Source organism: Indicator indicator, chromosome 14 (assembly GCF_027791375.1).
Source record: "Indicator indicator isolate 239-I01 chromosome 14, UM_Iind_1.1, whole genome shotgun sequence".
Classification (NCBI taxonomy): domain Eukaryota; kingdom Metazoa; phylum Chordata; class Aves; order Piciformes; family Indicatoridae; genus Indicator; species Indicator indicator.
The window spans coordinates 2,853,546-2,876,531 of NC_072023.1; the positions used below are offsets into that span (position 1 = coordinate 2,853,546).

General features: G+C 47.5%; 2 protein-coding genes across 2 annotated transcripts; one reads left to right on the forward strand and one right to left on the reverse strand.

The window, feature by feature from the left end:
- Nucleotides 1-1,676: 1,676 nt before the first annotated feature.
- Nucleotides 1,677-14,721, reverse strand: USP44 (ubiquitin specific peptidase 44). Its single transcript, XM_054386562.1, has 5 exons — nucleotides 13,252-14,721; nucleotides 4,924-5,122; nucleotides 4,182-4,290; nucleotides 3,034-3,239; nucleotides 1,677-1,882 (listed from the first exon to the last, which is right to left on the reverse strand). The coding sequence occupies exons 1-5, from the start codon at nucleotides 14,674-14,676 to the stop codon at nucleotides 1,683-1,685; spliced, it is 2,139 nt and encodes a 712-aa protein (XP_054242537.1). The 5' UTR covers nucleotides 14,677-14,721; the 3' UTR covers nucleotides 1,677-1,682.
- A 5,442-nt stretch (nucleotides 14,722-20,163) lies between these two features.
- On the forward strand, nucleotides 20,164-21,203 carry LOC128971271 (uncharacterized). Its single transcript, XM_054386767.1, has 2 exons — nucleotides 20,164-20,440; nucleotides 20,539-21,203. Exons 1-2 carry the CDS (start codon nucleotides 20,164-20,166, stop codon nucleotides 21,201-21,203), a joined length of 942 nt encoding a protein of 313 aa, XP_054242742.1.
- Nucleotides 21,204-22,986: the final 1,783 nt, after the last annotated feature.

A 22,986-nucleotide genomic window follows, 5' to 3' on the forward strand; every position in this document is an offset into this window, starting at 1 on the left:
CAGTTCCAACCCCTTGCCATGGGCAGGGACACCTCCCACCAGCCCAGGTTGCTCAAGGCCTTATCCAGCCTGGCCTTGAACACCTCCAGGGAGAAGGCATCCACAAGCTCCCTAGGCAACCTGTTCGTGTCTTCCCCACCCTCACTGGAAAGAATTTCTTCCCAATCTCCAGTCTAAATCTGCCCTCTTCTAGTTTCAATCCATCCCCTCTCATCCTATCACTCCAAGCCCTTGTAAAAAGTCCCTCCCCAGCTTTCTTTTCGACCCCTTCAGGTACTGGAAGGCCTCTCTAAGGACTCCCCAGAGCCTTCTTTTCTCCAGGCTGAACAGATGATCCTTCCCCCTCTGCTCAGCCCTGGTGAGACACAGCTGGAGAGCTGGGTCCAGGGTTCTGTTTCGCAGTAGAAGTTATGGGCTAGGTTTAAAAATAGTAATTTAAAAGAAAACCAAACCAGTAATGATAAAGTAGGAACCAACTGCAGCACACACACAGAGCCTTCTGTCCACATCAAGGCAGTTTATTGAGGTATAAACTTTGCAGAAGATGAGGTAACAACTTGCATAGGACTTATGCAAAAGTGATTTCACAATTAACATTCCCTTGGCATTAATTAACTGCAGGTGGAGAGAGGCTGAGAATTCCTGCTTGGGAGATGCTCCTGAAGGCACAGCTGTGTTAATGCCAGGAGGAGGCAGTACAGCAGTGGGAGCTAAGGAAGCAAGGCTGCTGGAAACTGCTTTCACCCAAAGGTTGCAGCTCCTCAGGGGTTTGTCTTAGGTCTTACCAAGACAAACAAGGTTTGCCACAGCTGGAGCTTGTCCCATGCAAGAAAGGAGGTGATGGCACCCTGGTAGCAGTTAGAGTGGGATGGGGTAGGGTGGCTGAGGTGTTTGTTGGGATTTTGTTGCTGCTGCTGTTGTTTTGTTGGTTTGTTTTTAAGGAAGCTTTAAATTATTGGCATGAAGAACCCCCTCAGTGTCAGAGTCAGTCCTCTGAATTTGGCACTTGAGTTGTTAAGGCTAAAAACATGGAAGTCTTGGGAATACAGATACATTCTTGTGCTATTAAACACTCCTCTGCCTTCCAGCACACATCCTTATTTTCATCTCTTTCTTCAGATTCCAAGACATTCTATCAAGGTATCTTTAGTGTAGTTCCACTGAAGCTTGCAGAAGAACCTGACTTCCAGCAGGGTTCAGTCACTGCTGGAGGTGTAGAACATCCCTTTGCTGCTGCATCTTAATATTCTAAGACCTAGTAGCAATTTCTGCACAGTAAGAATCGTGATCTCCTTAGAACTAGACTAGAAAAGGTACACAAGCATAGAGAGAAAATTAACCACTTGCCCATTTTAAGTCATTTTTCTAAACCAAAAAGATTATCAAAATACATTAAGAAAAAAAAGAAGAAAAAACCAGCCTGAGGTAAAATTTAAATGCAAATAGCATAATTTTTTTTCTTTTTATTTTCTTCATAAAAAAATAGCTGTATGGAAATTCTAGGGATGTAGAAAGTCACTGTCCATAAAAACTTTGCCTAACAATTGTAAAGAGGACTTGAAACTAATACCAAAAAAGGATAGAAAACCTTGTACACAAAGTTAAAAAAAGGACCAAAATTGTACTTTTTTTTCTTTCATTTAAAAATAGATAAGTTTTGACCATCCAGAAGTGGCTTTGGATTAGCTACTGCTGCTGTCCATGGCCCAGTCAGTTGATTCTGGCTGCTGCTGACTGTCAGCTGTGCTAGGAGCTGGGATTTTGACCCTGCCCTTTGCCTGAGGGAGTCGTTGGCTGTAGAACAAAATGTAGGCTTGAGCATTGCAGACCTCTTCCATAGTGCACATGTTGAGTTTGGAGTCGTTGCAGTGGACCCAAAAGCCTGCAGTGAAGAGACACACACACAGAAACAGCTGTGAGGGCACTGGTGTGAAGTAATTGTGTTAACTGATGATTAATTCTAGTGTTTGGTCCCACTTGATGAGTGGTGTAGTTGGCTGGTTCAGCTGTGAGGAGCAGCTGAAGGAGTTGGGGTTGCTCAGCCTGCAGAAGAGGAGGCTGAGGGGAGACCTCACTGCTCTCTACCACTCCCTGAAAGGAGGTTGGAGTGAATCAGAATCATAAAGGCTGGAAAAGACCTTTGAGTCCAACTATAACCTAACTATCCTGACCACTACACTATACCCTAAGTGCCACATCTACAGCTTCTTGAGCACCTCCAAGGATGGGGACTCCACCACCTCCCTGGGCAACCTGCTCCAATGCTTCACCACTCTTGCAGGAAAGAAATTGTTCCTAATATCCAAAGGGATGGGAGTTGGTCTCTTCTCCCAGGTAACAAGTGTTAGGATAAGGGAAATGGCCTCAAATTGCACCAGGGAAAGTTGAGGTTGGATATCAGAAGAAACTTCTTGATTGAAAGGGTTCTCAAACACTGGCACAGGCTGCCCAGGGAAGTGGCTGAATCCCCATGCCTGGAGGTGTTGAAAGAGGCAGAGACATGGTGCTGAGGGCCATGGTTTAGCAGCAGCTTTGGCAGAGTTAGAGAATGGTTGGATGATCTTAGAGGTCTGTTCCAACTGAAATGATTCTATGATTCAGTTACAGAATCACAGTCTAAGTTGTAGAATAGAGAGTTCTCTGATTCACTTATCAAATCATGGATTTGGGGGTGAGGGGGGAAAGACCTCCAAGATCAGAGTCCAACCATCAACCTAACATCACCTTGGCCATTAAACCACGTCCCAGAGTGCCATGGCCACACATCTGCCCACAGTTGATCTTGTGTATTTGCCTCTAGGTTTTAAAAGCCCAGCTTAGCTTCCTCAGATTTAAAGGAGGTGAACAGACAGCCAGAAGCCGTTTTAACAAGCCAAACAGAAATGTAACCCTTCTGGCCTACAGAACTGCAGTTCTCATTGCAGGCAGTTCAGCTCCAAGTGATTCCCTTTTGGATTCTGAGAGACAGTCACCAGTTGGGAATTGCTGACAGCCCTTTCTCCCACGCTCCTTCACCTCCCAGCTGGTTCCTACCTCCTTCTGAATTGTAGCAGTAGGCCGTGTAGTGCCCTGAGCCAAAGCCCTTGCCGTGGTGCATCACCACAGCAGAGAGGTCATAGATAAAGCAGTCAGGCAGGAGGGACTTGAGGGATTCCCTGCAGCAGTAGGGCTCCATGTTGAGCCTCTGCTCGAAGCTGACGTGCACGCCGATCTTCTCGCGGTGATTGCGTCCTGACCACCTGCAAAGCCAAGCCCGTGGTCAGCCTGCCCTTCTCTCCAAGCAACAACACAACACAAACTCTTCACTTGCATGCTGCCTTTTTTTTTTTTTTCCTCTGGGCTTCCTCTTTCACTTCTCCTTTATCTCAAGGCCTTTCAAAATGTGTCTGTGGTACCTACTATTGTCATCTTCTGCAATATCCATCTGCAGGTCTGTCTCAGGGCGAGTGGGAAGTATCTCCCACGTATGAATAGATCCATGGAATGGGTTGGGTTGGAAGGGAACCTAAAGATCATCCAGTTCCAACTCCCCTGCCATGGGCAGGGACACCTTGCACTAGACTAGGTTGCTCAAGGCCTTGTCCAACCTGGCCCTGAACATCCATGTGGACATGTTTCTGTGTGACCTGTCCTAGGTGATCCTGCTGTGGCAGGGGGGTTGGACTCAATCTTCAGAGGTCCCTTTCCAGCCCAGATCATTCTATGATTCTACGACCTCCAAGGAGGGGATATCCACAACCTCCCTAGGCAACCTGTTCCAGTGCCTCACCACCTTCTCTGTCAAGAATTTCTTCCTAATCTCTAATCTAAATCTCCCTTCCTCAAGCTTCAATTCATTCTTTTGGATTATATTCTTGGGGATCAAAAGATAAAGTTTAAATCTGACTATCAGAGGATCCCAGCATGGTGAGGCTTGGCATAGACCTCTGCAGATCTAGTCCAACCCCCCTGCCCTAGTCCTGCATGGATAAGCAAAGTGCTGTATCGGTTTCCAATGAAGTACTGTGACATCTTCTACAAAGCCACTAATGCACTTCAAATGTGTATTGATGGTTAAATGTTTGAATTAATTAAGAAACAGAACTTTCTAACAACTATTTCTCATCACACTGGTAACTGGAAGTGATGCTGAACCGCCCCCCCCCCAACAAAAGCACCGGATTGGCCTCTCCGCTACTCACCGGAACCGCTTGAGGTGCAACCTGAGGACCTGAGGTAGGCGACACACCATAAGCTGCTTCTGAGCTTCTGTGAGTATAACGGGTTTAGAAGAAAACTTCCTTCGTTTTGCTGAGGCCAAACACACAGTTACACAACACAAACCTTGGCAGCAACCTCCTGTGTCAACCCAGCGACCAGCCACCGCACTGCTGTGGCCCCAAGGAGCTAGTCCGTGTGCCTGCTGCAGGAGGATACCCTTGGAGAGTCATGATTGTCTGCTGCAAGCACACCATGGTCGCTTGGGTTGGTCACCTTAACTCCAGACAGCTGAGTTCTTCAGCTGGGAGGCTCAGAACCCCCTGTAGTGTGTGATCAGATCTTATCTAAGCCTTTATGGGCTGCCCAGGGAGGTGGTGGGGTCACCATCCCTGGATGTGTTTAAAGGTGGTTTTTGGATGTGGTGCTTGGGGATATGGTTTAGGGGTGAGCCTTGTAGAGTAGTGATCCTGGTGGTGGTGGTAGAGTGGTGATCCTGAGGTTTTTTTTCAAAGCTGAATGTTTCTGTGATTCTCTGATTTCTCACACTTGCACACATCCTCTGAACTATTCCATAACAGCTGTCAAGTGACCACACCTGGATGCAAGGACTTGGTTTGCAACATACTTTTAACACTTTTGGTGTTGTCCTCCTACACTTTCCCTGTCAGCCCACCCAGTTTTACCCAGAGAACGTATGCATGAGTACATACTGCCTTTACTCACTGTTGCACTGATCACATGCATAAATCTTTCCTTCCAAAGCTTCAGTTTCTGTAAACTTGGCCAGCATCTCTGTCAGCAGGCAGGGATACTGAGACGACATCTCCTTGCCATTGCAGTGATACCTCTCAGGAAACTCCAGGGACAGGTCCCAGAAAGGTTCTACAGTGTTGGATTTGTTGTCACAGGCAAGGCAGGTAACCTGTAAAACAGGATTGCACCAGTGGCTTACACTCAAACTTCACTTTGCTAAAGGTGCACCATAAGATAACTCTAAACCAGAACCAAACCCACAACATTTCTTTTTTACTTGCAAAGAAAGCCAAGAGAGTTAATGAAACAGAGAAATGACACAGCCACGTTCTGTCCTCCACAGAGGACATCCAATACTGTCAGCACAAATGGGTTAAGTGCTCTTAGGTTTAACTGAGAAAGAAAAGCTCTGTCCCAATGCTCTGCCTGGGACTGTCCAAGAGAAAGCAGCTGATGGGAGCTTCAGGAGTCTTTTCTCCCAAAAGGAAAACTTGAGATGGAAGAGAGAAACTTGAGTTTAGGTTAATTGGGGAAAAAAATAAAAGTAATAAACTCAACAGCTGGGGATATTAAAGTCCTATCCTTCTTACTTTTTAAGTCTTCCAGGGAAGCCTGGATTAGGAACCACACTTCTTCAAAGAAAAATTAACAGGGAGAAAGAATTTATTGCTCCTTTCAGTAAGCGGATCCAGCATCACACTAGGGAAAGGACAAGCAGTAAGACAACATAAATAAAATGTCAAGAAGGGAAGTCAGCCTGGAAAATGCAGATAAAACAGCAGGGGACAATCAATTCATGGCAACATTCAGAACTTAGGAAAGGAAGTTAAAAGCAGTGGCTCTTTTGTGCTGGAATGGCAACACAGGAGGTGCTGCTTTGCAATGAAGTCTTCTAAAAGCCAGCTCAAGGAGGGGTTCCTCACATCATTTGAGTCTTCCTTCAAAGGACCTCCACCCTTCCATGATCCATGTGGAGGAGTAACTTCTATCAGGGGCTGAACACAGGCAGTAGGGGAAAATCTCTTTAGACTGTACAAGCTTACTTCACAAAGCCTATAAAGCACCATAGCATCATTAAAGTTGGAAAAGACCTCTAAATCATCCAGTCCAACCACCCACCCAACACCACCACGGCCATTAAACCATGTGCCCAGGTGCTATGGCCACACCTTTCTCGAACACCTCCAGGGATGGGGACTCCACCACCTCCCTGGGCAGCCTCTGCCAATCCCTGACCACTCTTGCAGCAAAGAAATTGTTCCTAACCTCCAAACCTGAATCTCCCCTGACAGAGTTTCATTAAGCCAAGGATTCTCATGAAGGTTAGGACACCTTCTTCCTAGATGCCATTAGTTAGTGCACTCATTAGCTGCAACAGCTTCTGCATGATCCATGCTACCTCCTACATAATGATCTACATGTCCTATGAGCTACCTAGCTCATGGCTATTAGTGCACCAGCACACACATTTAGCAGGGGAATTAGGCAAGCTGTTAATTGCTTTAATTACCAAGAAGAAGAAACCACCACTCTCTTGTTCTTAGAAAACTAACCTTTGAACTTACATGGCAGAAAAGAGGAGAATCTTCTGTTTTAATTCACACTGACAGGAGCTTTTTTTTTTTTTTAAGTGCTAACATCTGGCAACCTTTCAAAGCCACAAACTATTAGTAATTCAGAGCTGGAATCTAGACTCAGGAGACAAAATGCTACATCTGGCCACAGTTCAAGCTAACTCCAGCATAAACACAGAATGACTAATAGATTTCTGCTGTACAAATGGGTGATTTTCTTCAAGCCAGAAGTTTATTTAACTGAGGAGTATAGTTCAGGATTTGCTGCACATGGATGCATGCTGCAGATTAAGAGGCTCAGGATGAAATAGATACATGGGCTCAGTACCAGTGATTCTGACGAGTTCTGAGGGTTGAATTTCGTGTGGAATGATGAATTGTAGAATCATAGAATCAGTCAGGGTTGCAAGGGACCACAAGGATCATCTAGTGCCAACCCCCTGCCATGGGCAGAGACACCTTACACTAGATCAGGCTGGCCAGAGCCAGATCTGCAAGATCTTTCCCAACTGGTTCATCCTGCCCCAAAGAAAAAGAAACAAATCACTGATCCAGCTTCCAATTTTGCCTCTCAAAACAACCCCAACCAAACAATAAAGCTAAACTGGTGAAATAGTCACAGAATGGTAGGATTGGAAGGGAACCTCTGGAGATCATCCAGTCCAAGCCCCCTGCCAAAGATGGGCCACCTAGGGCAGTTCACACATCCAGCCAGTGCTCCATCTCACCCTGATGTGCAGCTGTGAGCAAAGCTGATTTGTGGTGCCAAAATCCTGCACTGATACAGAGTTCCACTTCATTTCCTCAGATCCAAGGCAGGCCTCTCCAGGATGCTGCATCCTAAGAGTTATCTGGGACTTGCACACTTGCCAGCAGCCTTACCCCATGTATTTGGGTAACCATCATAGCATCACACAACATTAGGGGTTGGAATGGACCCCTGGAGATCATCCAGTCCAATCCACCTTCCAGGGCAGGATCACCTAAGCCAGGTCACACAGGAATGCATCCACGTCCAAGTGGGTTAAGAATCTCTCCTGAAACAGAAACCCCACAACCTCTCAGGGCAGCCTGCTCCAGGGCTCCAGCACCCTCACAGCAAAGAAGTTTCTCTTTGCATTGAGGTGGAACCTCCTGTGTTCCAGTTTATGTCCACTGTTCCTTGTCCTGTCACTGAGCACCACCAGAAAGAGCCTGGCCCCTTCTTCTTGACACCCACCCCTCAGGTATTTCCAGACATTGATCAGATCCCCTCTCAGCCTTCTCTTATCCAGACTAAACAGGCCCAGGTCTCTTAAGTCTCTCTTCATAGGAGAGATGTTACAGTTCCTTTCTCTCAGTTGGACTCTCTCCAGTAGACCCCTGTCTCATATCAGCCATTGTGTGCTAACTGTTCCTGTGCACACCCTCACTCAGTGGTAAATTAGAGGTAAACCAGGGCTGGGGTAAAAAAACAAAAAAAAAAGGGGAAGCATTTTTTCTTAGCCAGGCCTGAGCTTACAAATTGGATTACTCAACAAGTAGGAGGATCCCTACCCTTCTGTGGAATCCATCTGCAGTGGCCTGTCCATCAGCACAGGGTTCCCAGCACCCCCATCACTTTCTTTCTGTCCAGGACTCCCCTCTCTCATGCTCCACCACCACTCACACAATGCAACCCAGATTTGCCTTTTTTTTTTTTAACCCCATGGAAAGCACTGAAATGGTATAAACTGCACAGAAGTTGGACAAGATGTAAGGTTTTTATCAAAACAAAACTAGTCTCAAACTTAAACTCAAAAGGCCTGGCAAAAGTTTTCTGCATCTGTCCAGCGTGACTTTTTATGGGATAAGGAAGAAGGGAAGGGAGTCTGCTCTAGCTGGGGTTTTGTGTGCTTTTTTATGACTGTATTTTACAGATTTTTCCTACATTTTACAAAGTGTGAATTCAACTCCCCATTAGATTCTACAATTACTATTTTAGGAAGCCTTAATGATGTCATTTCTATCAAAGCTGCATGAGAAGTTTGCATTAGAGCAAAGAAAGTCAGTTACTGGTTTTAGCCAATCTGAAATCTCTACCTTTATGCTCTGCCCTGACCACCCTCTCATGCCTTGAACCCTGGGTACTATAAACAATTGCTTGGTTAAAACTTCAGTATTCAATCGTGGGCCAAAGGCCAGGCTGAAAAGAGCTGGATCAAATTGCTTGATTCAAGCTATGCAGGGAGGCCACTCAGACAAGCATCATTGTGCCCACAATAATTTGATGGACAGCCACTGCCCCAGATGGCATTCAGCCTAAACACAGCCAGAGAAAATAGTTAACATACTGCTGCAGAAGCAGCCAGCTCCATCCCAAGCTGCTTTGCCTATGTTCCCTGCACTCACGTGGAAGAAAGCCAACTGTTACCACCTCTTGGTTGGTTTTTAAGAGCAGTAAGGTGGCCAATCCCTCTTCTGTGCTTTCACTATTTAAGAGGCATCTAGAAAGAGCAATCATTTAATTTTCCCACAGCAATCAAAGCAGAAGGGGAATTTCTAGATTGCTGTTCTAACACACAATCCCATGCCAGCCCATACTGCATTTCTTCAGTTACGAAAGCAACTTTGAGCAAAAATGATCTGGACCCATTTAACAGAAGCATAACCAGAGCAACCTGGGGGCTGTGATTTAATAAATGAACTTAAAATGTCACCTTCACCCAGCTGCAAAACAATCTGGCAAACATTTTGTGACCCAAGTAACACAGGAAAGCAGAGAGTCCAGTATCAAAGACAGAAATGGATCAGTGTGAAGTGCAAATCCTCCTTCCTGAAGTTCTCATCATTCTCAATAGTCTGCTGATTTAATACCCAGCACTGCGTGACAGTCACCCTCAGCTTTCTCCCCCAAGCTTTAAAACAAGCACACTATCCACAACTGCAATGCTTCACCCACAGACTGCACATTTCCACTTCTCTCAGACAGTATCTTCCTGAAACACACTGATTGAGCAAGTAAATGAGGCAAGACTTACAAGGAGAGGCACTGCCTTCTACAACTGTAAACAGTTTACACACTAGACTGAGTAGAACTTGTTTCACTCTCTAGGTCTTGGTGTGTTCATTTCTCTGAGCACTGCAGACTTTTTCTGCTGTGCTGAGCAAGGCTGGGGGTGGCACTTCACTCTGATTGCATCTCAGACATGATTCAGGAAGTAATCAAACGGTCTGGGGGTGGTTTAAGCAGACTTAGAGATCCCACAGGTTAGTTCTTACCAGGCACTCTAATAGAAATGGTGAATTATTGGGGGGAAAAAAATCACCATCCAGGATAGAATCATAGAATGGTCTGAGTTGGAAGGGACCTTCAAGATCATCCAGTTCCAACCCCCCTGCTGTGGGCAGGGACACCTCCCACCAGCCCAGGTTGCTCAAGGCCTCATCCAGCCTGGCCTTGAACACCTCCAGGGAGGGGACAGCCACAGCCTCCCTGGGCAACCTGTGCCAGTGTCTCACCACCCTCACTGGAAAGAATTTCTTCCTAATCTCCAGTCTCAATCTGCCCTCTTCCAGCTTCAATACATTCTCTCTTGTCCTATCACTCCCAGCCCTTGTCAAAAGTCCCTCCCCAGCTCTCCTGTAGCCCCCCTTTCAGCTACTGGAAGGTTGCTCTAAGGTCTCCCCAGAGCCTTCTCTTCTCCAGGCTGAGCAGCCCCAACTCCCTCAGCCTGTTCCCATAGGGGTAGTGGCTCCAGCCCCCTGATCACCTTTGTGGCCCTCCTCTGGACCTGCTCCAACAGTTTGATGCCCTTCTTGTGATAAGGGCACCAGAACTGGGTGCAGTGCTGGAGGTGGGGGTCTCAGAAGAGCAGATCAGAGCAGGAGAAGCTGTGTCTTCCTAGATCAGCCTGACTGTTCAGCTACAGTTATCAGCTTTCATAAATACTTCAAAGTAGTTTCCCTGCCTCCCTTCCTCCCCAGTATAAACCATCCTGACAAACAATTTAATACCAGTGTAGCTACACACACCAGAGTTCCTGTGAACACATGGGACACAGCTTTCCCAAAGCAGTGCTGAAAAGGTGGATTTACTGTGAAAGCTGAAATTTGCTATTTCAGTTTCTGGATCTTTCAAGATGTACCTGCCCATCTCTTTGCTTCATATGGACAAATTTTGAAATAAAGGTAGTTAAAAAAAAAAAGCTGCATGCTGTGCTATTTAGCAGGGACCATTTAAAAACCACAAGTGAAGAACTCCTCAAGACAGCAGCTAACCTTCTTGAGCTCTTGAAGTGTCCTTCAAAGATCTGTGGATCAGTAATGTTCAGTTTACCACTGGCACCTAACTTCAGTGTGGTATCTTCTTTCCCACTGAAGGACAGAGTAGACAGTGGGTACCTTCCACAAGAGTACAAGCACTGAAGGATCAAAATCAACTGCAGCTTTAACAGAATCACAGAATGGTAGGGGCTGGAAGGGACCTCCAGTGATGCAATCCAACCTCCCTGCCAAAGCAGGATCACCTAGGGCAGGTCACACAAGAACTTGATTTCAAGATGGATCTTGAAAGCCTCCAGAGAAGGAGACTTCACAACCTCTCTGGGCAGCCTGCAGCACTGCAGAGTAAAAACCTGTAAGTCTACAAAGGATATTGGATTAAATAAAAAAAAAAAAAAGAAGAAAATCAATCCAAAAGTCAAGAAGAGGCAATCCACTCATGCTATTCCTGGAGTTACTGATTACATAGTTTACTGTTCCATCAAATAATAAAAGACTTCAAGTAGTATATGAGGAAGACTTATTTTAAGTCATCTGAAAACATAATAAACCAAACTCATAAAAGGTGCAAATGTTTTGACATCACCTAAAGCTTTTTCTAGTTATCAAAAAGTAATCTGCAGAAGATTCTCACTCATCAAATTTTCTCCTTTCTGAATCTTACATCCTAAATTCAGATGGTGCTGAACCAGGCAGCCAAACTGATGGGAAACTCAGGATTATGACTTCCCTTCAAGTTAAGAGTAGCTACAGGAAGAGGGGAAATGTTTTATTGCACATGTGAAAGTAACATGAAACCTAAGTAAACACAGAGCTGATCTGCATTGTAAGTGATCCTCTGTGTACTCTATCAAGAGCAGCTCCATAGTACTCCTGACATTTGAAGGTCAGGAAGATTGACTTCACTGCACTTGAGTATCTCAGGGAACCAAGTATTTTCAAGCAAGGGGTAATACTAACTTTTCTAATGATGCTAAACCAGAAAGCAACTGCACGCAGAAACAAGCTTCTGAATTCCCTTTATTCACTGAACTAAGCCATATTTGATCAAACAGACTAAAATCCCATCCTATTTTCAAGGAAGGCAGCAGGCTAGGGGCCCAAGTACTCCCAGAGAGGAAGTGTAATCATGTTCCAACATGTAGGAAGGTAAAGCTACAAAGTTAGTTTTCAGATTAGTCCAACAGTCCCCAAGATTTGTTAGCTCGGTCAGTTTATAGAATCGTAGAAGTTCGCTTAAGTTGGAAGGGACTTCAGAGATAATCTACTCCAACCTCCACATGCAGAGACAACTCTCAACTACACTTGTCTGCTCAAGGCCTCATCCAGCCTGGCTTGAACACATCCACAACCTCCCTGGGCAGCCTATTCCAGAGTCTCACCACCCTCATACTGAAGAGCTTCTTAAAATCCAGTCTGAACCTACTCTCCCTCAGCTTCAAACCATTCCTCCTTGTCCTATTTCTAGAAACCCTTATGAAGAGCCCTTCTGCAGCCTTCCTCTAGGATCCCTTCAAGTGCTAGAAAGCAACTATAAGGTCCTTCTGGAGTCTTTTCTTCTCCAGGCTGAACACCCCCAGCTTCCTCAGCCTCTCCTCAGAGCAGAGGTGCTCCAGCCCTTGGATCATCTTTGTGGCCTCCTCTGGACTCACTCCAACAGCTCTGTGTCCTTCTGCTGAGGATACAAGAAGTGGAGGCAATATAGGAACCTCAGCAGAGCAGAGTCAAGGGGCAGAATCCCCTCTCTTGCCCTGCTGGCCATACTCCTCTGGATGCAGCCTAGGATACCATTTGCCTTCTGGTCTGCAGTTGTCACTTTGTACACACACAGTTGGGATATGCATAGCAGGACATGGACATACTGAAGTACTTAACAGGAAGCCCAGAAAAAAAAGAGAAGAAAAAAAGGAATAGGCAGAAAAAAAAGGAAAACAACTGTTGCCTCCACCCCACAAATTGGATTCCTGTGTTGACAGAGCCTTCTCTATCTTTGTGCTTTAACAGGAATCCTGTACAACAGCACCATGACAGGCAGTTACTCTGCAGTAATGAATTTCAAATTCAAGCCATTTACTGAAATAATTTCCTGCTTGGCACCTATCAGCTAAGGTTTCTACTTAGAAGAGATTAACACCTTCCCGAACACCTTTTATCTAGTATCACTGTAGTGATAAGATAGATGCTTAAAAACTGTAAACGCTTTATTCCTGGTGCTTAGGAGCAAAGTCAGAGGTTTCTCAGTACTTGCAAAGGTGTGCTTTAAAATACCAAATGTAACACTTCCATCAGCTGGTTCTATTGAGAGCTTCAGCAGTACACAAATTACCTTCCTTTTGAAATTGTGGGTGTTATACCCTCCCCACCCCCCCCCCCCAGTAAATTAACCTTTGAAGTATGCTCATCCCTGACCTGTATAAATCCACAATTACAAATCATTACACACCTCAAAATGAAACCCCAACCAGAGTTACAAAAAACATACCTGACTCAACAGCTGTCCATGAAAAATGTTGTTAACCACATTCAAAACCTGTTTTATAAGCTTCCTTTGAGAAGCAGGAATGAGAGCTGGGTATCTAGCCCCCGTAGTCTCCAATTCCTGCTGCACTTTATCCAAAAGTTCACAGAGAAATTCCTGAGCATCTTGCTGGGCATATCCTCTGAAGGCTGGAATTAGTCTCCACACGGAATGAAGCATGGCAAAAGGAGACACCAGAGCCCATTTGCCAGACCACATGACTTGGAACAGAGTATGCAGCTCATGACAGAGAGAAATATGCTTTGAACTGGGCTCCCTGGGCTGAATAAGTTCCATATTTCTACTTTTTGATGCTCCTCCACTTAATCCAGAGGATAAACTAGGCCGCCTCACGGAAGATGATCCCTTCATTTTCTCTGGGTTCTCGTTCCCATGTAATGCTGAGGTAGCTGTGGACAGGTGTTTGGCTGAAGATCTTGTTTTGCCATTGGTCGCTGTCGCCAGCAGTTCCTGAGTTTGGTTGAGATCAAGCTTCAGAAAGCATTCTCTGAAGATAAGTAAGTGACTCAGTACCTGCAGGATGGAATTCATATAGCAGGTGTTGCCCAGGTTTCTCAGCCCTGTCACCCCAGGGGTCACCGTGGGCCTGCGTTTAACTGGAGAGTCACTGACCGTTTTCAACCGGACTTCATCTGAGGTATAAGTTTGTGACACAGACGCCACGGCCTGTGGTGAGCTCTGCAGGCAGAATGCTGCTTCTGAGGACATCCTGAGCTGCTTCTGCAAACGACTGCTCTTCCTGGGCGGCATCTTTTCCATCTCTGCTTTCAACGCACGCTTTCGCTCTTGCCTCCTCTTCCTAGCTCTGTCCCTTCTTTCCTCTGCTTCTTCCTGCCGCCTCTCCTCTTCCAACATCCTTTTCCCAGAAGGCGTCAACTCGAGCCAGGATCGGAATATTTTGCCCAGGAAGGCGCGCCGCCGGTGCCAGAGAGCCGTGAACATCCGATCCTCGTTGCGAAGCGAGGCCTGGGCACCACCGTGGGAGAGGTAAGAGTCGTCCCCCGCGGCCATGGCCCGCAGAGTCCTGCCGCTGCGGGTGGTGCACTCATAGTTCTGGCTCTTGATGGCGCTCAGCGTGCTCCGCAGCAGCTTCAGGTCGCCGGTGGCGTTATCGTTAAGGACGTAATCGTCGCAGAGGTAACAGAACACGTACAGCTCGTTGACTTCCAGCGCCACGGGGTGACTGCTCTCCTGAAAGTGCTTTAGTGCATGTTCTTCGATGTACCTCCCGCAGGCCACGTGGGAGCAGCTGAGGCATGCCCACACGGATTCCGTGGTGTTGCAGTCTGCACAGTGCCATTTCTGGGGGTTCAGGATGGAGTGGTCCTGGGCCAGGCGCAGGCGCCCTATGTGCTTGCACTTATCCATCCTCACAACTCAAACTGCAGAGGCACTCTGGCAAAACTCGTCATCCAAGCTGTCTGCTGCCCATGGTACTTCGGTCTGCAACTGAAAAACAAACACAAAAGGTGTCAGGTGATAAAAAGCTCAACCATGATCTGGGCTGCATCAAAAGCAGCATGAAAAGCTGGACAAGGGAGGGGATTCTGCCCCTCTGCTCTGCTCTGCCAAGAACCCCACCTGGAGCACTGCATCCAGATCTGGTGCCCCCAGCAAAGAACATGGAACTGCTGGAGTAGGTCCAGAAGAGGTCACGAAGATAATCAGAGGGCTAGAGAGAACCTCCCCTGCGGGGACGGGCTGAGAGAGCTGGGGCAAGCCTAGAGAACAGATGGCTCTAGGGAAACCTCAGAGCAGCCTTCCAGTACCTGAAGAAGGCTAGAAGAAAAACGGAGAGGAACTTTTTACAAGGGCTTGTAGTGATAGGACAAGAGGAAATGTATTGAAGCTGGAAAAGGGGAGATTTAGACTGGAGATTATAAAGAAAATCTTTAGTGAAGGTGGGGAGACACTGGAACAGATTGCCCAGGCAGGTCATGGATGCTCCCTTCTTGGAGGTATTCAGGGTCAGGTTGGATGAGGCCTTGAACAATCTGGACTAGTGGAAGGTGTCCCTGCCCATGGCAGGGGGCTTGGAACTAGATGATCTTTAAGATCCCTTCCAACCCAAACCATGCTATGCATCTGTACATACCCAACTGAATGTAAATACCCACTTCTACAGGTGCCAGCATACCAAATGCATACTTGAGGCTAAGATCATGATCGCCATCCAACTAAGCCCCACCAAGCACATAAAGGCAGTCAGTGGTGTGGAGCCACAATCAACGTCATCACCAGCAGCTTGACTTTCAGACTAAATGGTCTGAATCCCAGTGTTTATATTCCCAGTACCTTCTGGCTGAGGGCTTAAGCATATTAGTTACACTTTAGATTGGGCCTGGTTGGTTACTTTCTCAAAGGAGGACTGATTTGGTTAAAAGACAGTGTTGGGGAGTTTGGATACAAACACAACTTAAAATGGGACAGTTTGCCCAGAGAAGCTGTGGATGCCCTATCATAGTTCACTGCAGTGCAAGTAACATGTGGTGAGCAACAGGGAGGGCTGAGGGACACCAACATGCAGACTGTTTTCCAGGCACTGAAACAGGCTGCCCAGGGAGGTGGTAGAGTCACTGTCCCTGGAGCTGTTCATGAAACACATAGAGATGGCCCTCCAGGACATGGTTTAATGGCCACGGTGGTGTTAGGTTAACAGTTGGACTTGATCTTAGAGGTCTTTTTCAATCAAAACAATTCTATGATTGGACGCGTTCAAGGCCAGGCTGGACTGGGCTTTGAGCAACCTGATCTAGTGGAAGATAGCCCTGCCCATGGAGATCTTGGACTACATGATCTTTGAAGATCCCTTCCAACCCAACCCATTCTGTGATTCTAGGATCCCAAAATCCCCCCATTCATTCCATCCCTCAGCATACAGGTGTAGAAGTGCAAAGTTCACTCACATTTATTTTGTTTACACAGTGCCAACAGTTCAGACAAATGAGGCTTTATAAAACTCAAACCCTTAATTAAACCACACCTCTAATGAAATCACTGCCCCTTTGTGCTCAGGCAAGCCTATAATGCCAAAGCTTGCTTTAATAATGTATCTTCAACAAGTACATTTTAAAATGTCATCCTAACACCTCTGAAAGAAAACGGGTGAGTTGGAAAAGCAGAAGTGATTTCTTCATAAGGCAGAACTACCATTAAGTATCTTCCCCAGCTGCTGCAAACTTTATAAAACCCTGTATTTGATCTTTCTAATCCACATCTCAAAAAAAACAACTTAAAAATCTGGTTAACCTCCTTTACTGAGCTTGTATGGTGGCATTTATTTGTTCAAAGCTGCTGTATTTGCTTTCTCCTGTAAGACGCACTTATCTAAAACAAATAGGCAAGCTCAGACAAAAAAAAAATTAAAGAGACAGTGATTTATTCATTGTTTTCACCATCTATCTGTAGCTGAGACAAACAATGCATAAGGAAGTGACTGTATTTGATCTGGGGTGTTGTGCCATTCATGTCATTGCCTGGAAGGGTTTAAACAGCACAAAGCACCAGCACCATTATGGGCAGCACTTGCCAGAAGAAATGGTTCATTCACCTGAGGAGTACCAGGGGGCTGTCAAACATCCAGGCTCTGCATGCACACTGTGGACCTAGCCCAGGCTGTACATTACAAGCATCAAGGATTCTGTGTTTTGCAGGTATGTAAACCATGCTACAAAAATCATAGAATGGCTTATGTTGGAAGAACCTCAGAGATCATCTACTCCAACATCCCTACCATGGGCAAAGATGCCTCTCAGTTAGACTTCACTGCTCAAAGCTTCATCCAACCTGGCCTTGAACACCCCAAGGGAGGAGGCATCCACAACCTCCCTGGGCAACCTCTTCCAGAGTCTCACCACCTTCATACTGAAAAACTTCTTCCTAAGGTCCAGTCTGAACCTATTCTCCCTCAACTTAAAACCATTCCCCCTTGTCCTGTTGCTAGAAACCCTTACGAAAAGTCCCTCTGCAGCTTTCCTGTAGGATCCCTTCAGGTACTGGAAGGCATACAGATGTTTTTCAGCTTGCAGTCTATTTGCAGGCTGTTAATGAAAGTCTTTTACAGAACTGTGCAAACCGAGTTTGCTTTTTGTACTGTGTAAGTAAGACCACTTGTGCTATCCCAAGTTTTCTCCTGGTCTGACAACTTGTCCCCAGCACTAATCTGTATGAGCAGACTGGTTTGGAAAATCCAGGACACTAACACTAATAAAATTCACACAGATTTCAGAGTTAGTTCTATGTTATCTTAATTCTCCCTGGACTACTAACGTAATACCTCTGTAAAGTGTGCTGTAAGAATTAAATATGGATTTTTAAGGCAGGATTTTAAGAGACAAAACTCATCTTTGTGGTTTTGGACTAAGAGAAATATATTCTCCTGTGTAACATATTAGTCCTTGCCAGCAGGCCATCAATGAACACTAAACCCTGCCTTCCCACAGGGCTGTCACATCCAGCAATGCTGCCACAGTCAGAGGACTCTGACAGGTCAACCCTTTCTGGTTTTGTTAAAGTCACTGTGTAAACACCTTGCCTTATTTCCCCTTCTTTCTAATTATTATTATATGATCAGAAATTGTGTTGTTTTTTTTTTATCCTCCACTTAAAAACACATTCTCAAGAGCAGAGCTGCTTGCACACTTCAATCTAAGCAGATACTGGACTGAGGACAAAAGTAGGCTGCTGGTTTCAGGCCGACCACTGTGTAAGCCAGGGTTGCACAATCAAGCTCCTCATGCAAAAGCAACAGGATTCTACGAAAGCGCAAGATCAGCGCCTTGAACAGAGGGGAAAAAAAACCCTAAACCCCAGCTCCCCCACCAGCAACCAAGCCAGCACGACACTTTCCCACCTACCTCGATGTGACAGGGAGGAAAGGGGGAGGGGAAGGAAACCTCTTGGCGTGGGGGAGAAGTCTTTCTTTGAAGAAAACGTGAAGAAATCAAAATGCGGTGTGGTCAAAAAAAAAAAAAAAAAGTATCTGAAAAGGCTGTGGAAAAGCTAAGAGGAGGAAACAGCAAGAAAACTTCAGCAGCACAGTGGCAGGGTGAATGTTTTAGGCGTGCTGAGACTACACTGAGTCACAAAATTGTGGAAGTTTACCTTAGAACCAAGAATTGGCGAGACAGAATAAATAGCTTGGGGGAAAACAGGAGTTAAGTGACAGATAATGGTAAAAGAAATCTAAACTCATTCCCATGCCTGCTAGAAAGCTGCGACTGGAATAAAATGCTACAAGTCAGAGAATCAGAGAGTTATTAAGGTTGGAAAAGACCTCCAAGTAAGTGCTCCAACGTGAACATTCCTTAAAGAAATGTTATTCAGCGCTAGTTTCTGCATTCTTCTCTCCCGAGGTTCAGTTCTGTGCACACACACAAAGAAACCGTGAATGAGTCGACCAGCACTTCAGAGATCAAGCCCCCACTGTGTTCTTAGCACAGAAGTAGTCAGCAAAATAGCAAGACCTAAGACACAGAACAGCACTACTGCAGGCACTAAACTCTATGAGAAAAAAACAGCGATATAGAAAAAGTCTTATTTTGTGCCAAAGTTTCACGAACCAGAAATAAAGACATCAGGAGTTTGTTTTTTTTTTTTTCACTGAACCTTAATATTTCAATCTTACTGATGTGCTCATTTAGTTAGTTCCATTAACTAATGGCTGTCAAAAATCTATTTTAGGCTGAGTCCATGAGCTGGAAAAGTACTCAGTGTCAAAAAAGCAACAAAGAAAACAGATTTTTTTTTTCTCTCTTCCATTTGTGTTCTATGTAAACAAGAAATTAAGATTCGTCTTCACAAGCTGGTAATTTTTTTTCAATTGCAACACTAAATATAAACAAAAGGAAATATTTTTTCCCCTTGATCACTATTTTCATAATTAATTGGCTGGCATGTAAATGAAAAAAAAAAAAATCCAAGTTTATCACCTCAAGTGCTAGACTAGAAATGCAATACATAGTTTTACTAATAGATCTATATATACTTTTACAGTGTGTTTGTGTGCCCTGAACATCGTGGCTTTTAAATCAGATGAAAATTTCACAGAATCAGAATGTTGGGGGTTGGAAGGGACCTCGAAAGCTCATCTAGTCCAACCCCCCCTGCCAGAGCAGAATCACCTATACCAGATCACACAGGAATGCATCCAGTTTACCAACTGATTTTCAGAGTACCTGTTCACAATCTAAGAGAAACTGTGGGAACCTGAACAACTCTTAAGTTTTAGAAGGCAGACGTAGTGCTTTCTTACACTATTTTTCTCTTGTTTCAAAGAAAACAACCCAAGAAGACACCGATGTGATGAACTTCAAGCTGCCCTACAGTTCTGCCAGGCATACCATTAAGACTTACAAACCAAAGCAGAATCTCAAAGAGAATTTTTGTGAGTTGCTTCCGATTTTTAACAGCACAGCCTCTGGAAAGAAATCCTTCTCCCCGCTGCCTCCTTTCTCTGGAGCCTCTTGGCTACCTAAAGAAGAGATACGCTGCCTTGCAGCCACCATCGACACCAGGACAGCAGAGACACCGGCAACAACGTTTTCTTATTGCAAATAACCGCACATTTCCTGCCGTTGAGAGTTCGAGGTAAACAAATAGTTCAGATTGAAGCACTTTCACAGAAAGATTAAGAAAAAAAAACACCCATCGCGGTTCTTATTAGTCTGGATTTACACTTGACAGTTCTTCCCTCTTAGAAAATGGAACACTCTCCGACTGCTGACAGCTCCTCGGGCACCGCCGGGCTCCCCGCTCCGACCCCGTGCAAGCGCAGCCGCCGCAGCTAAGCTCCCTCACAGGCGCGCCCGCGGCTGTCTCCTAGGCAGGTCCAAGCGCTCCCCCGAGCCCCGCGACATGGCGCAACTCTCCGCCTCTCGCCAACAAGAAGCGGCACGTACGAGACCCAAGCGGCTTGGCCCGGTAGCCCCGCTACCCCGGCGCAGCGCACCGCCACCTCCTCTCGCTCTTCTATCTCACCTCAACGCCTTTCCCACCCCTCCGGGAAGGAAGGCTGAGGGGACCGGCGCGTTCCCCGCCACACACCGAGCGCAGCAGAGAGGCGGCAGGACGTCTCCCCCGAGCAGCCGACAGAGAAGGACGGTCTCGGCGGACCCTGATATTCGCCGGAGCTGTTAGGACGGCCAAACCCTCCTCACTCCTGCCCCAGCGGTTCCCCGGCCCCACGCCGTGCCCGGCTCGCTCCTGTGGCAACAAGCGCCCTCTCCTCAGGTGCTCCTCCGCGGGCACCGCGACGCCGCTACCACCCCTTCCCCGGGGGAAAGGCTGTGCCACCGTCCCCGCCCCGGTCCCCTCCGCCGGGCAACTGCCCCCCGCAGGAGTCTCCCGAGCGGAGGGGTGGCAGAGCCGTGGTTGCGCTGCCGCCCGCCGCCCCCGCACGCACCCGTCACCCGCCGCTGCCGCCATCTTGGGCGCCCCGAGCTGCAGCCTCCTCGGAGCGCCCCCTCCGCGACGTCAGCGCCGCGCAGAGGCCAAACACCACCACCACCACCCCCTCCCCACACGGCGCGGGGATCCCCGCTCCGGTCTCCCCTCCGCCGCCCCGGGCGGGCGGCGGGAGGGCAGGAAAAGCGACTTTGAGCTGGCGGGGAAGCGCCGCTAGGTACCCCCCAACGCGGCCACCCCGGGCTGGGCCGTGTCGCCACCCCACACCCACCTGCCGGGCGCGGGACGGGAAGCACCGATCGCCATGTGCCGGTGGCGGCTCTGTCACCAGATTTGTAGCGTCCTTCCCACGTCTCCTCCCACCTCCCCCGGCCTCCCCCGCCCACCACCGCCAGCCCCGCGGCCGGCCCAAGCGGGCTGGTCCCGTGGGGCCGGACGCAGGAAACCGGGCGGGGAGCGGCAGAGGCGCTGCGGGGCCGCTGCCCCGGTAAAGAGGTTGAGGCAGGCGGCGCGGGCGGGCGTTGGGAGCCGGTTCCCGAGGCGCGGAGGAGCTGCCTCTGCCCTCGGCCAGTGCCCGCAGGGCACCTGTTTATGCAAGGGCGGGTCTGTACCTGCCGGTGAGAAGTCTCTGGCATCCTCACAGAGGGTTTCGTCGTTTTCCTTCTTACGTTTCACTCATGTTCGGACTTCGTTGCATCGCCCTTCCTCAGCCAGAGTTAACACCTCCGCTTGCATTTCCCCAGGCGGACTCAGCATCAGCGCTGCTGCCCTGGGCTGGCCGCGCCCGGCGGCACCCCGGGCTCGCAGGTGCTGCCGGGAGCCATTTCTGGCCTCACCGCTGCCCTGTCTGCGGCTGTCGTCCGACACATTGTCCAGAGCATCTCCGCCAGGGTCAGTGTGCTGAGATGTGGCTGTGGTCGGACACATTGTCCAGAGCATCTCCGCCAGGGTCAGTGTGCCGAGATGTGGCTGTGGTCGGACACATTGTCCAGAGTATCTCTGCCGGTGAAACTGCTTCGCATCCCCTCTGTGCTTGTGGAAATTTCTTCAGGGCAGTTTGCACAAACACACACACGCAAAAAAACCCTCTTATCAGGGCCCTTTTACCTATCTATTCAGTACTTTTCATTACAGAAATTTAAAGAGGCAAAAAGTTGCAAATGTCCTGCTTTGTAAACGCAAAGTGTCTTTACACTGGTCCTTTTGAAACTAACATTTCTGAAATGCAAACAGCTCTTTTTTAGCTGCTTTCCAGTTCTGCTTGTCCGTGCCTTCTGCTCTGCCCTGGGATGTACCGGGCAGCTGTGCACAGGCTGCCTGTGCTTGGGGCAAAAGGTACCTGGCAAAAATTTCCTGGCTGGGCCAACATCACTTTTTGCATCTGTGCTCAAGCAGACTGGCTGTGACCCTGCCCTTGGTGCACAGTGCTGCTAGTGATTGCAAAACATAGTCATGGGGTGTGTGTGGTGCTTGCTTCTCAGCCGAGACTGCAGAACATGGGCATGGTGCATCTGCAGAACACGGGCATGGTGTGTGTGGTGATTGCTTCTCAGCCATGACTGCAGAACACGGGCATGGTGTGTGTGGTGATTGCTTCTCAGCCATGACTGCAGAACATGGGCATGGTGTGTGTGGTGATTGCTTCTCAGCCATGACTGCAGAACACGGGCATGGTGTGTGTGGTGATTGCTTCTCAGCCATGACTGCAGAACACGGGCATGGTGTGTGTGGTGATTGCTTCTCAGCCATGACTGCAGAACATGGGCATGGTGTGTGTGGTGATTGCTTCTCAGCCATGACTGCAGAACACGGGCATGGTGTGTGTGGTGCTTGCTTCTCAGCCATGACTGCGGAACATGGGCATGGTGCACCTGCAGAACATGGGCATGGTGCCTGTGTGGTGCTTCTCAACCACGATAAGCAAGGGTGGTTTGCTGCAGAGCAGCAGCACTTCAGATCCTCCCCACCCTCATTTTGGATCCATTCTGCGTCAGGATGTTTTCATGACAGCACCAAAATCCTGCACATCTGTTTCTGTGTTTCTGACTCTGTCATCGTAGAAAATGTGTTTCAGTTTAAAACTTGAAATCTATCGGCCCCCAGTTGTCTCAGCTCTCTCCTGGCTGTGCTTTCCAGTCCATGCTGTTTCGACTGACACTGCTGAGGCAGCGTTAGCAGGATGTGGCCAAGAGGCACAATTCAACTTTTTTTCCTGTCGTGTCACTTTTATCATGGTGCTTTCAGAAGCTCATAAAAAAAAAAGAGTACACAGAT